Here is a 15,092-nt window from a genome sequence, read left to right as displayed (position 1 = left end):
AAAATACAGAAAATACAGAGATGGGTATGCTCATTTGAAATGAATTTTACCTTCTTAATTTTACCATGGCTTACATGTTATCTGGCAAAAGTTATAGGGTCGTGACCAGGAAGTAAATTATTCCGAAACACTGGGTGGATCAATTTGAAATCATTTCTACTTTACGGATCATCCATCCTTATTTACACACCTCAATCGCATTTTTATTCTACAGTTCAAACACCAAATACAATTCGATTAGGCATGTGTTATGCGGTTGCCAAGAAGCAAAAAACGTGTGAATGATGGTTGCCAAGGCAGACGACCCCAACATTAAAGAGACAATACAAAAAAAGTTAAATACCGGCTGTAACTGTGACAGATAGGCACTTTAATATTTATTTGTAAACACGAATAAACAATAAATCGAACAACAATCGAATGGTATGGAAACGGAAAAAGGAAATTGGAAAAAACAAAACAATGCGACCTATTGATGACTTATCCGAAGCCGAACATTCACATTGCAAAAGAACATTCACCGGTGTCAAAAGTCAACTTTTTCGGAGCGGAATCCCGAAAAAAATATTATTTCTTCTTCACTTTGAATATAAAAATAATTAGTTTACATTGACTTATCAGTAACACCAAAAAAAAAGTATTTTCAACAAAACAAAATTGCAAAGAAACAAACAAAAGACTTCGCCAAGGCATCCAGGTCGTCAACCTTGTTGGGAGTGAGCATCGTGTAGCGTGTTCTAGTGCGATAATGGTGCAAATAACCCAAACCGAAGAAGAAATCAAAATCACAATTGAATTGAATCGCCTGATAACCCGTAAACCGGACATTGTCCTGCTGCCGACATATCTGAAATTTAACAACCCACCGATATTCTTTGAACGGCATTTGGTACAGGAAATCGATGAAGTGGCCAGCTTTTGTCGCATCTTTAAGAATGAGGCGCGAATTGTGTTAATCAAGAAGACCAAAGGTATTTGGCCGGAAATCTTTAAAAAATTGAGCAAAGAGGAGTTGTTGCAGAAACGTTTGGAAGTTTCCGATCAGGTGGTGCAACGCAACAAGGAACGTGATGAAAAGGCTCTGGAACGTTATGAAATTAAACGACGCAATGAAATCGATCGTGAAGTACGTCGTGAAACGGCAATGCGGGAACGTGTCAAACAATTCCATGAACAGGCTTGTCGTGACGCCATGACGGTGGCGCCCAAGGAGACGCACATGAAAACAAATGGTTCCAACTCGGCCCGATCGGGCGGCAATCGTCTGGGTACTCCAATTGCACCCCGTTCCTTGCCAGCTTTACGTACTGCGGCAAAAATTTGTGTTAGTTTTTCATCATTTAAATATGACACCCCAAAAAGGGAATCCCAGGAAGGTGTTCCCCGGCCATTTGTTGTTGAAGATATGAACAATGTTCGCGAAGTCAATATACCAACAACAGCTACTTAATTTTAATAGATTGTCTTCAAAAAGAAACTTTAATTTTGGTTGGAAATAAAATATACATTTTTTTCATATTAAAAATAAGTTAAACTGAAGTTTTGGTGATATAGAGCAACATTCAACAATTGTTTGTGGATAATGTCTTAAGATTTCAAATTCCCTGCAAATATTCTATAAATATAAGACATTTCAGATCTCCAATAGATGGTTAATTTTCGAGATTTAAAAGTGTATATGAATCATGGACATCAATTTTTCCTCTTCAAAGCAATCACGTCCATGTACAGAAAGAATGTTTTGAATAAGTTTTTCTATGAAAATCCAAATGGTTCCTGAGAAGTTCAAGGTCAATGTAAAACCTTAAATTTTTTTGCTTTTAATTTTGCGTCATTAGAAGGATTTAGATATTTTGGGGTTTTGTGAACAGATGTCTTTTTGGCAATAAATGCCTAGTTTTTATACCCCACACCACAAGGTGGTCAGAGTATTATGTCTTTGTGTATTTGTTTGTAACAGGCAAAAGGAAACGAGATAAACCCATAGTTCCTTTTGATGATCTGCATAGAGTCACTTTCTGAGTTGATTTATGCATGTCCGTCCGTCTGTCCATGTATTTTTTTAAACAATGTACAGTTCGCATTTATTGCCCTATCTAGATGAAATTTTTCACAAATCATTTGTTTGGCCCAAGGACGAACCCTATTGAAATTGGAGATAATCGGTAAAAAATTAGATATAGCTCCCATATATATCTTCGTCCGATTTGCCTTTTATTGCGCACCAAACGTGTAATATCAGCCCAAACAGTATGGAATTTTGCACATAAAACCATATAAGGCCTGAAAATAAATGTGCCAAATTTGATCGAAATCGGTTCAGATATAGCTATAGCTCCCATATATATTATTCATCCGATTTGTTATTTTTGTCCTCCGAAGCCGTAATATGCACCCTGTAACAACAATATTTGGGGAAATATAGCAAATACAGGTCAGAAATACCTTTGCTAAATTTATTCGAGAACGGTTCTGATTTGGATATAGCTCCCATATATAATTTCGTCCGATTTACGTTTTATTGTGCTCCAAACGTCTAATATTTGTCCAAATGGAATGGGCCGAATTGAGTCTAGAAGCTATTATGTCAAATTTGGTGAAGATCGGTTCAGATATAGCTATAGCTCCCATACATATTGTTCATCCGATTTATTATATTTGTTATCCACAACCGTAATACGCACTCCGTAACAACGATATTCAGGGAAATATATCAAATACAGTCCAGAAATATCTTTGCCAAATTTTATCGAGATCGGTTCAGATTTGGATATAGCTCCCATATATATCTTTATCCGATTTCAAACTAATTGTGCACCAAATGGGCAATACAAGTCCGAATTTAAAAGATACAAATGCTTTGGCATATTTAGTCCTTTGAATTTTAAATTATAATTATAATCATAGCGTGTATGATTGAATTCTCCCATAAAAACTTTTAATTGTTATGTGGAGCTCTACTAAATTAGAAAAGTGGTGTAGGGTATCATAAAGTCGGTCTCGCCCGACTTTAAGACTTTCTTTACTGGTTTCTTTTAATTTTGTGTCATTAGAAGGATTTAGATATTTTGGAGTTTTATTAACAGATGTCTTTTTGGTAATAAATACCTAGTTTTTATACCATATTTAAGTTTGCCATTCCGTTTGTAGCATCTCGAAATATTCGTTTTATACACTAAATATTCTTGATTAACATAAAATGCTATGTCGATTTAGCTATGTCCGTTCGTCTGTCTGTCTGTGGAAATCACTCTAGCTACCGAACGAAATTAAGGAAATTGATACAATTTTACTCAGATGTATATTAGGTCTGTAGGATTTTTAGTATTAACAAATAAAAAATTTGTGAAAGAAACTTGAAAATTTTCAAAAAAAAAAAAAAAAAAAAATGCCGTCTGAAAATGCGCTCAAATGAAAACCGTTATATGAGGGCTATACGAAGACGTGATCCTTCATAAGTAATTTGTGTCATAGGCTGTAGTAACTGTTCCGAAATGTATATACGAAATTTGAACCATATCCGGTGAATAATGTCACAAAACACACGAAAATACCGAATTTTTGGGTATACCCTTATATGGACGCTATACTAAAACGTGGAGCTATTTAGATAATTTTTTTCTAGGAGGTAAAATACTCAGAAGGAACCACTTTTGTGGATTTTAAGACCATTCCATTAAGAAATTTGGCTGAAATCATTAAAATACCGAATATTTGGGGGGGTACCGTTATATGGGGGTATACGATATCGGGGACCTATACAGAAAATTTTCTTCCATTCCATTAAGAAATTTGATTTTCAGACAATTCCGTTAAAAAATGTGGCTAAAATCATCAAAATACCGAATATCGGGAGGAACCGCTAGATAAGGGATATATTCTATCGTGGACCTATACAGAAAATTTTCTTCCAGGGGGTAATATACTCACATGGAACTCCTTTTGTGGATTTTAAGGCAATTCCATTGAAAAATGTCATCAATAAACGGAATATGCGAGGGTACTATACGATATTGGGACCTATATAGGCAATACTCTTCTAAGCGGTAAAGTTCTTAGAAGGAACTCCATTTGTGGATTTTCAGACCATTTCATTGAAAAAATTAGCTACAATATCGTGATATTGGACTGTAGCGTGATTACAATAGACGGACAGACGTCTTAAAATTTAACGCTGATCAGGAATATATATATTTTGTTGGGTCTAAAATTATTATTTAAGGTTTTAAGGTCAAACCGAATTTGCTGTAAATTGGGAGTATGTGTTCTCAGTATGTAGGAATCATCCTTACAGCGGAATATCTCTATAAGTCCAAGTTTTGGTATAGATCCCATATAACTGTACCTCCAGAGATTCGATATTTTAAAGATTGGTGTACACTTTTCGCCGGAATTTTTTCAAATTTGGTATTTGGAGTTTGTAATGGGTATTACCTCTTATGACAGAAAATTGCCTAGACAGGTCCACATCTTCGTGTTGCTCACATACAACAGTAACTCCCTATATTCGGTATTTTGAAGATTTTAAGCACACTTTTTTACCAGAATTATTTCAAGACTTCAATTCAAAATAATTTCCATATCTCAACATCAGATACCGAATTTAGTACATTTTTATAGTACGAATATCTAAAGTTCCTTCTCTACTAATATTTAAACACAGTTACCATCAGTGATCTAACTATCAAATTTCAGAATTTTTACTCTATCCCTTCACCCAATACCAAATTTGGTCCTATTTAGTAATTTCGTTAATTATAGTACACATTTCCAAAACCACGTCCAAATCTTAACCACACACCAACCAACATCAACACATCAAATTTCACGATTTTAGCTCTATTCTTTCGCCAAATACTAAATTTAGTACTATTTTGTACTTCCGTACAAATGCAGCACACATATCCAAAGTCTTCACCATATGTCAATTCCAAACACCAACAGCGACCTAAATATCAAATTTCAGGATTTCAGCTATTTTCCTTCGCCCAATATCAAATTTAGCACCATTTAGTACTTTTCGTACAAATATAGTACGCATTCCCAAATCTGAATTTTAGATCTATACCTTCACCCAATACCCAATTTGGAACTACCTAGTACTTTTCGTAGAATTATAGTACACATTTTTATTTTTCAAAACAATAAATACATAAACAAAATTGACAGAATTCGGTCACACTTAGAAAAAAATAGTAATCACCTGGTAGCTCTACCGTACCTTTATATTGTACCGTGGGTGCATCTATCCTGAACTCTATCAGTGACTCACATTCCAAATTTCAGAATTTTAGCTCATTCCGTTTGTCCCACACAAAAGTATTAAATTTTTAGTACATGTTCTTGCAAATGGTCAGGCTTTATCCCTTTATTGTTGTTTTTATAAAAACAACGTTTGTTTATTAGTGGAGAACGATGTTAATGTGTCCCTGGGGGTAAGGCAGGGAATACCTAGGTTTCGAAAAGAACCACCAATCCTCATCAGTTCCCTTGTTTTTTGTCAAACGTTGTTTTTATAAAAACAACAATAAAGGGATAAAGCCTGACCATTTTGCAGCAACAAAATACTACGGTATCCCGAACAAACAAGCCAACACTGTTCTATTTTTAGTACATTTTAGTACTATTTGTACCCTTTTAGTAAGAATTTCCAAAAACCTAGTCTTATCACGCGCCTACACTCCACGTCTGACCCTCGTGCAAAATTTCAAGATTCAGCTGTTTGGTTTGGACGTAGATTCTCAGTAGTTAATATATACAAATAGATACATCTCCGATATCCAACTATACTCTCAATAAAATTCGCAAAAAAAATGTTAGGTCGGGAGTAGACTTTTCATGTATATATTAGTTTTGCCGGGAAGTTACTTTCAGCAGCTAAATATTCGCGGTTAAATGGAAATTTTGTTTTTTTTTTATACCATCCACTTTGGAAAGGAGGATATATTAAATTTGTAATTCCGTTCGTAGCATCCCTAAGTATTTCTCATAGACCCCATAAAGTATATATATTCATAATCAGCATAAAATGCTAAGTCGACTTAACGATGTCCGTCTGTGTCTCCGTCTGTCTGTATGTTGAAATCACGATACAGCCCATATTATTTTATGTAGAACTTTAAAATTTGGCACAGTAGTTTGCATTGTGTCTTGGATGGTTGGAATTGAAAATGAGATATATCGGTCCACGTTTGGAAATAGCACATATATAATCGTATATCCCGATATCCGGTATTTTAATGGTTTTAGTCAATCCAGCAATTTGCCTAAAAATTGGTATTTGTAGTTCGTGGTGGGTTTTAGCTCCAGTGGCGGAACATTTTATATATAGGTCCAGGTTTTAGTATAGCCCCCATATAAGGATATTCGGTATTTCGATGATTTTTGCCACATTTTTCCACGGATTTGTCTAAAAAATGGTATTTGTTGTTAGTAATGGGTTCCAGCCTCTATGGCATAATATTGGTTATATAGGTCCCGGTATTTTGATTTTACCAACTTTTTTCCACGGATTTGTTTAAAAATAGATGTTTGTAATGGGTTCTAGCTCCGGTGGTAGAACATTGAACATTTTTTGTGGCCCCCATATAACGGCTCCAACCACTATATGGTTTTTTGAAACTCTAACTGCATTCTCCTACCTATCTTACTGGAGTTTGTAGTTTAAAGTGGAATACGTTTGAATCCAGATGCTTTTGTATAAAAATGTTTTCATTACCTAATAGTGGAGACTATTAAAAGGCCGAAGTTAATGTCTTTTTATTTCTATACACAACAGTTATGGTCCAGTTCAAACGCTAAATATTAAAAGATCATCGTCCAAAATTAAGGACTTCTTCTCTGACCTAAACTACATTATTCTATAAAAATCCGCGACCAGTTTATCCCCCAAGAATTTTGCAATTATACTCAAAAAACTATAGCCTTTTGTTCTGACTCTAGCCCTGACTGCACATACAATTTTGTAGGCACCGGAATGTGATTGATTACAATTCACCATAGATAGACGGACATTAGGGAACACCTCCTCGAGATGTGATGATAGATATATAAACTGATATAAAAACTGTTCCCAAAAAAATTGAAATATATTTTGCTAAAATAATATGAACTTTTATTTATTAAAATATATAAAACAAAAATTAACACACATAAGTATATAAAAACAATTAATATTACATATAAGTAGATTAAGGATACAGACATATATATTTACACATTTTTGGATATTTGAATATAATAATTGTTTTAAAAAAAAAAGATTATGCTAAATTATATTTAGAAAGTAGTTAGGTTGTGGTGAATGGAAATTCCGGACGTTTCTAAATTTTTGTGATTGTAATAAACACATTGGGAGATTAATTGAGTAGTGTGGATATAGGTTTTCTGGAAAGGTCAAGCAAATAATTCGTTTACAATGAGCTTAAATTTGATAAAAATTGATCTTCCTTATCTTCGCCAAAAAGTCCCATTCAGAAAATTGTAGTTTTAAACATTATAGATTTTTTTTTTTGGAAATTTGATGTGACAAAGCATTGAGATATCTTAAATATTTTACCACCACTAGCCACCTTAACATGCCACCAAATGAAAACCCTCCGGTTCATCATCGAATGATACCCATGTATTTTGTAAATATTTTCGCACATCACTATCGGTGGCGGCCAAATCTATCAGAGGATTATCACTTTTCTTCTCCTCCAAATGATTGGTGATGTGAACATCGGCTTTGGATTGGAAGACGGCATTACCATTTTGTTCCTTCAGTATATTATTGCTTTCATTCTTGTTGTTATTATTACCAATTGTGGTGGTGGTAACAGTCATACCACCATTGATGGGATTCTTCACCTGATGCACCACAGTATCACGCCAATTTTGATAGGCATTCTCAAAGCAACGGGCCACCAGTAGTGTAATTTCATGGGCAATCTTTCGTTTGGGACACAAAAATACATGACAAGACATTTTCTCCTTATCCGACAGTGGATCCGGTTCCGAGCCAACAAACGAAAAGGCATGATCATGGGCCGCATCCACAGAACAATAGGAAATTTTATAGATCGAGAAACGCATCAAAGATTCATCACTGACATGATCCGTCACCTCAATGCCCTCCTCTGTGATAATGACTTTCACACGTTTCTGGGTCTTGATCTTACGACCACCCGCTTTGGCATTTGCAATCACAGTTTTTATAGCCTCCGATGTTATTTTCTCGGAACGTTTATTCTCAATCGGTGTGCAGCCCAGATATTTCAGTTCATACGTTTGGAAGATCGGCTTGTTATCTTCTTCGCCATCGGCTTCAAGGGAACCTTCAAAGTTGAATTTAATATCGTCAGCATCTTTTTTGCCGCCACCAGATTCTTTGATCGTCTTATCGCCACCCAGACCCCAGTCCTCACCGTCTATGACATCGTCTGAAGTGAATTCTGTAAATAGGAAGAGAAAGAAAAATAAAAAATGTATTTTCCGTTTAATTGTTTTCATTACGAAATAACACCATTACTGATAACATAAATCGCAGCGTAATTATCGCGCGCCACTTAGAGGGATGGAAAATTACATTAGACAAATCATAGACTAACTAACAAAGGGCACAAGGCTGCACACGACAAATGATTTATTTGCGTTCTAAAAATAATCATTTTGTGGCGTAGTTTGTTAGCCAGACGTGTGTAAAATGGGAATTTGATGGGAATTTCTAAAGTTTTGAGGAATATGGTTGCAGGGATGAAGGGTGTGTTCAATTATTGTCTATCAAAGTAATACCAAAATAAATGGGATTCCTAAAGGGTTAATCATTACAAGAATAAAACCCATTGATATTTAACTCTCATCATCATCACTCTCATGAAGAAAGAGAAAACGAAAACTAGTAATACTATCATGGTAGAATAATATAGGTAGACGCATCGACGCAGCTGCTGAGACAATGAACTGTCAAACCAATTTTGGATTTGAAAATGTTGAATGAAAAATTATTTAAAATTGTAAAAATTGTTGAAAAACACGAATTATAAGAACCTCCGAATGACGTCGTATAAGAAAACATATAAAAATCTACTTATATTTAAAAAAACATTTAAATTTTTTTGACATTTCAATGCTCTCAAGCGTTGATGCATCTACTTGTATTCTTCTACCATGAATACTATAAACAAAATTCACAGTGGCGCATGGAGAAGGGAGTGAAATAGACCTATAGTTACTTTTGAGGATCTTCATAGAATCGCTTTCTGAGTCGTTTTATGCATATCAGTACGTCCGTCTGTATGTCCATGTATTTTTGTATCAAAATGCAGGTCGCATTTATTATCCGATTGAGATGCAATTTTCCAAACAATAATTGTTTCGCCCAAGAACGACATACATTGAAATTGGTGAGAATCGGATCAAATTTAGATATAGCACCCATATATATATATCTGATTTCGATTTAATTGTGCACCAAATAGCCAATATCAGTCCAAATAGCCTGGCATATCTGACCGCTTTCAGCAAGCACATTAAATTTGGTGAAAATCGATTGAGATATAGCTATAGCTCCCATATATATATTTCATCCAATTTGGTGTTTAAGTCCCCCACATTCGTTATATCCATTCGACAACAATGATATTTAGTACCAGATATCAGATAAAGCCCAGAAATACCTCTGCCAAATTGTATCAAGATCGGTTCAGATTTGGATATAGACCCCATATATCTTCAATTGATTTCGGGTTAGCCAATATCTGCCCAAAAGTCCTGAATTTTGGTATATCCGACCGCACTCAGTCTAGAAGTACAAAATCGGTTCAGATATAGCTATAGCTCCCATATATAAGTTTCATCCGATTTTGTGTTTATGTCTCTCAAATTCGTTATCGAGATCGGCTATGATTTGGATATAGCTCCTAAATATCGTTAATGCGATTTCAGGTTTATTGTGCAAATAAAGGCTAATATCAGCCCAAATGAGTGAATTTCCGGACTTACGTTTCCATTTTGTGAATTATTAATTATTTTTATACCCTCCATAATACATAGTATGAAGGGTATATTAACCCGTTTGTAACTCATCGAGATAATCATTTTAGACCCAACTAAGTATATAAATTCTAAGATGATTTAGACCTTTCCGTCCGTCCGTCTGTCCGTCTGTTGTAATCACGTCAAGACAATTTAAGACATGGTGCTAAAATTTTGCGCAGATCTCTCTTTTGTCTGCAGGCAGGTCAAGCTCGAAGATGGGCAATATCGGTCCGCGATATCCTATAGCCCCCTTATAACGGTACCCCCCGATATTCGGTATTTTGATGATTTCAGCCACACTTTTCAATCGAATTGTCTGAAAGGAGTTCTTTATGAGCACAGGTTCGCAATATCGTACATCCCCCATATAACGGTACCCCCGATATTCGGTATTTTGATGATTTTAGCCACATTTTCCAATGGAATGGTCTGAAAATCCACACAAGGAGTTCTTTGTAAGCACTTTACCTCCTGAAAGGGAATTGTCTATATAGGTCCACAATATCGTATATGCCCCATATAATGGTAACCCCGATATTCAGGATTTTGATGATTTTAGCCACATTTTTCAATGGTATTGTCTGAAAATCCACACAATGAGATCCTTGTGAGTACTTTAATCCCTTAGAGGTTCACGATATCATATAGCTCCCATAGAACGGTCCCCCCCCCCCCCCTCTATTCTGTATTTTCATGATTTTAGCGACATTATTTACCAGAATTATTTCAAATTTTGTATTTGAAGTTTGTAATGGATACTACAGCCTATACCAGAAAATTGTCTGTGCAGGTCCACTTTTTAAAAACCCCATGGTACCTCCCTATATTCGGTATTTTTATGACTTTAGCTGCATTATAAACAGATTTTTTTTCAAGTTTCGCATTTGAATATTGTAATAGCTTGTGACAAAAGTCGCCTATGCAGGTCCACGTCGTAGTGTAGACCCTGATATACGGCTACATTCGGTATTTTTAAGATTTTAACAGAATTTTTAACGGATTTTATTTTTTTTGAAAATTGCCAAATTTGTACTAAATGGTGGAGGGTATTCAAAGTTCGTCCTCGAACTTACTGTTTTTTAACTTGTTTAATATAATCCTCCTCATGCACTCTATAGCAACTTTATTTGGTATAAAAGATTAAAATGTATCCTTCAAATGTAGTGAAAATCGATTCAGAATTGGATATGCCTCCCATGTATTAGTTCCCTCTGAAACCAAAACTCCTCTAAAGACAAAGGTTGATAGGTGATAAGACCTACTTCAAATAAATTATTTTGTTACGGGAGCTCTACTAAATATGCATAGTGGTGTAGGGTATTATATAGTCGGCTCCGCCCTACTTTTGACTTTTCCTTACTGGTTTTTTAATTGAAGACCATTTTACAAATACCCAAAATTTAATTCCACCCTAAGAATTTTTTCTTAGATGAGAAGATGTAACAGTCCTCCAACTAATGTTCAGAAAAGGTTTCTAGTTCGATAGACCAGGGAGGAAGAAGCTATCATCAGTGCTGCAGAAATATTGATGTCATACTACTTACACGGTAACGCCAATTGTGGAGTTCTAATGGTCTCAACCGAGAAGCAGACACCGCCTGTTTAAAATCTACACGGCGAAGGTAGAGGAAAACTAGCATAGTTTTGAAAGAACAAATTAATGATTTAGAGAATAAAATATTATTTTGAGAAGTTCCTTATCATGAAAATTCTAAATAAGGTCCAAGAATGAACAAAATGAAGTCTCTGTTGAATTTTCAACTTCACAAATCGATTTAAACCCTGATACAATAAGGAGGTGAACCAGCCTCGTAACAATACTAAAATGCAATCCTATTAGATACAGCAATTTGTTCTTATTATTTATTTTTTTTTCATCAGTTTCTTAAGCTTAAAAGATCGGATTTTTTTAATTGAACTGCTTTAATGCGCTCCCGCAACGTACTTTTTTCAAACAATTGATGCAATAAACTCAAGAACTCTGTAATAGCTTCTTCTTCATTTTTTCTTTATATTTTAATTCCAAATAAACAAAAGTAGAAATGATTTCGAATCACTGGCTTCTTCCAATCATTACTTTTTTTTTAGCAGCTTCTTATTGAAACAAGTCATAGCCTGGTTATTTTGCAATTAACAGCCAATCAAAAAATGTAGGAAATTCCCACCTTACGCTGAAGTGGTAATTCCAGTGAACGTATCAAAACCTTTGTGCATCGTGAAAGTGAAGGGAATAGACAGCGAACATTGTTTGTCCACGTTTAGATTGTTTACATTGTAATGATAATTAAAATAGCTTTGAAGCGAATTAGAAGTGGAAAAGAAGCATTCTTTTCTTTTGACATGTTTCCGGATTGTTATTCATGCGGTAATTTCTCAAAATTATTTAAATAAACAATTCTTATCTTGAAAATAAAAACTTTTTTGTTTTCATTCTTTTTTAAGATAAGGAGCATCTACGGAAGACTATATGGAGCTCATATGACGCATATAAATTCTATGTTATGGTTTAAAAATTGTATTTACATACAGATTGAAGTTTATTTGCGGATAGAAAAAAAAGAGTAGACGAATATCTTGAGAAACAAAAAAGAAAAAAAAAAACAAATTTTGTTTTGAATCCTACCACTTTTCTAGACCTCTATAAAATACAAACGAACACATTTTTATACCCTACACTACATAGTGGTAAGGGTATTATGTCTTTGTGCCTTTGTTACTTTTGAGGATCTGCATAGAATCACTTTCTGAGTTGATTTATGCATGTCTGTCCGTCCACCCATCCGTCTGTCCATGTACTTTTGTAAACAAAATGCAGGTCGCATTTATTATCCGATTGAGATGAAATTTTCCAAACAACATTTGTTTGGCCCAAGGACGAACCCTATTGAAATTGGTGAGAATCTGTTCAAATATCGGTTCGGATATAGCTATAACTCCCATATATATATATATATATATATATATATATATATATATATATATATATATATATATATATATATATATATATATATATATATATATATATTTCATTCGATTTTGGGCTTTACGCCCCTCAAAGGTGTAATATGCACTTCACAAGAAAAAAATTTGGTTCCGGGCATCAGGTACTGCTCGAAAATACGTATGCCACATTTAATGGAGATCGGATCAGATTAGAATATAGCTCCCATATCTATTCTTATCCGATATCAGGTTTATTGTGCACCCATTTGGCTAATATCAGCCCAAAAGTACTGAATTTTTGCAATTCCGACTGAATTTACCATTTACATTTACCATTTGGTGAAACTCAGTCCGGTATATCTATTGCCCCAAAAAATAAATTTTACCTTCCACCATAATATGGAGGGTATATTAAATTTGTCATTCCATTTGTAACACCTCGAAATATACATTTTAGACCACACAAAGTATATATATTCTTGATCAGCATACAATTCTATGTCGATTTATCAATGTTCGTCCCTCTGTCCGTCTATCCGTCTGTGGAAATCACTCTAGCTTCCGAACGAAATGAAGTAGGTAGATAAAATTTTACTCAAATGTGTATTATGTCTGCAAGACTTTTGGTATTGAAAATGGGCCATGTAGGTCAACGTCTTCGTATAGCCCCCATATAACGGTACCCCCCGATATTCGGTATTTTGATTATATTAGCGACATTATTTACCGGAATTGTTTCAATTTTCGTATTTGAAGTTCGTAATGGATACCACATCCAAGGACAGAAAATGAGCCACGTAGGTCCACGTCTTCGTATAGCCCCCATATAACGGTACCCCCCGATATTCGGTATTTTTATGATTTTAGCGACGTTATTAACCGGAACTATTTCAAATTTGGTATTTAAAGTTCCTAATGGATACTACAGCCTATGACAGCCTACGACAGAAAATTGTCTGTGCAGGTCCACGTCTTCGTATAGCCCCCATATAACGGAACCCCCGATATTCGGTATTTTGATGATTTTAGCGACATTATTTACCGGAATTATTTAAAATTTTGTATTTGAAGTTCGTAATGGATACTACAGCCTATGACAGAAAATTGTCTGTGTAGGTCCACGTTTTATAACCCCCATGGTGCCTCCCTATATTCGGTATTTTGATGATAAACTGATTTTTTTCAAGTTTCGCATTTGAATATTGTAATGGCTTGTGACAAAAGTTGCCTATGCAGGTCCACGTCGTCGTATAGACCCTAATATACGGCTACATTCGGTATTTTTAAGATTTTAACAGAATTTTTACCGAATTTAATTTTTTAAAAAATTGTTAAATTTTTACCAAATGGTGGAGGGTATTTAAAGTTCGGCCCGGCCGAACTTACAGTTTTTTTACTTGTTAGTTACAGGAGAAGGTATAGGGTATCGTATAGTCGGCCCCACCCGACTTTTGACCTTCCCTTACTGGTTTAAGAATGATGCTGTCGTAGTCTCTAATTTTTGGTTATTTCATTTGTGGTCATCATGGTTTTATAAAAAATTTCGGTTAACCTTCTGATTTCATTAAAAAATCTTATATTTTCAAGCAGAACATGGTTTACTCGGCTCATTTATTCGAATCTACATTTCATATAATTTAATGCAATTTGATCACTTAGCCCCTTGCGTCTATATCCCAATACGAGTGCAGATCAAAAATCAACATCTTATGCTAACCAACATAACCTCAATTGACTCTCGTGCCATTTGTTATAACAATTGCATTGCAATCTCTCTATATTTGATGTCATTAAATTAATAAATTAAATTACTTTTCTGATTATTATTAGTGTTGTTGTTGCTGTTGCGAAACAATTGATTTGATTAATTGCCATACGCCCCGAATAAACAAAATGAAAAAACAAGACAAAAACAATTACGTATTTATTTTTGTCGAACAGCGCAATGATAAATCTGTATATCTATTTTGCTTATTTCAATGTGTGATGTGTTTGCAAATTACGATTGAAAAAAAAGTTACAAATACTATTAAATTCTAGTCGTGTTCCCAAACAGCATCATTTTTATTTTCGAAGGTAATTTGATTTGTTTGTCGGTAAACTCTTCATTTTTATGGGGAAACACA

General features: G+C 34.6%; 2 protein-coding genes across 10 annotated transcripts in view; one reads left to right on the top strand and one right to left on the bottom strand.

The window, feature by feature from the left end:
- The first annotated feature begins 330 nt into the window (after window positions 1-330).
- LOC101887900 (dynein axonemal assembly factor 4) lies at window positions 331-1,528 on the top strand. Its single transcript, XM_005182863.4, has one exon. The coding sequence runs from the start codon at window positions 749-751 to the stop codon at window positions 1,448-1,450; it is 702 nt and encodes a 233-aa protein (XP_005182920.1). The 5' UTR covers window positions 331-748; the 3' UTR covers window positions 1,451-1,528.
- Window positions 1,529-7,253: 5,725 nt separating this feature from the next.
- LOC101901418 (low density lipoprotein receptor adapter protein 1-A) overlaps window positions 7,254-15,092 on the bottom strand; it is a 29,468-nt gene continuing 21,629 nt past the window's right edge. For all 9 annotated transcript variants that reach the window (XM_059124587.1, XM_059124586.1, XM_059124582.1 and 6 more), the window contains exon 3: window positions 7,254-8,435. In XM_059124587.1, the coding sequence (XP_058980570.1) occupies window positions 7,573-8,435 (863 nt within the window). In that variant the 3' untranslated portion in view covers window positions 7,254-7,572. The remainder of the gene's footprint in view (window positions 8,436-15,092) is intronic.

This window comes from Musca domestica, unplaced genomic scaffold (genome assembly GCF_030504385.1).
Source record: "Musca domestica strain aabys unplaced genomic scaffold, Musca_domestica.polishedcontigs.V.1.1 3, whole genome shotgun sequence".
NCBI lineage: Eukaryota > Metazoa > Arthropoda > Insecta > Diptera > Muscidae > Musca > Musca domestica.
Note: the sequence above shows the minus strand (reverse complement) of the source record. Positions and strands in the feature narration are given on the sequence as shown.

What these genes read in the sequence shown, in the direction of transcription:
- LOC101887900 (XM_005182863.4), top strand. Translation starts at nt 749, where the DNA reads ATGGTGCAAATAACCCAAACCGAAGAAGAAATCAAAATCACAATTGAA.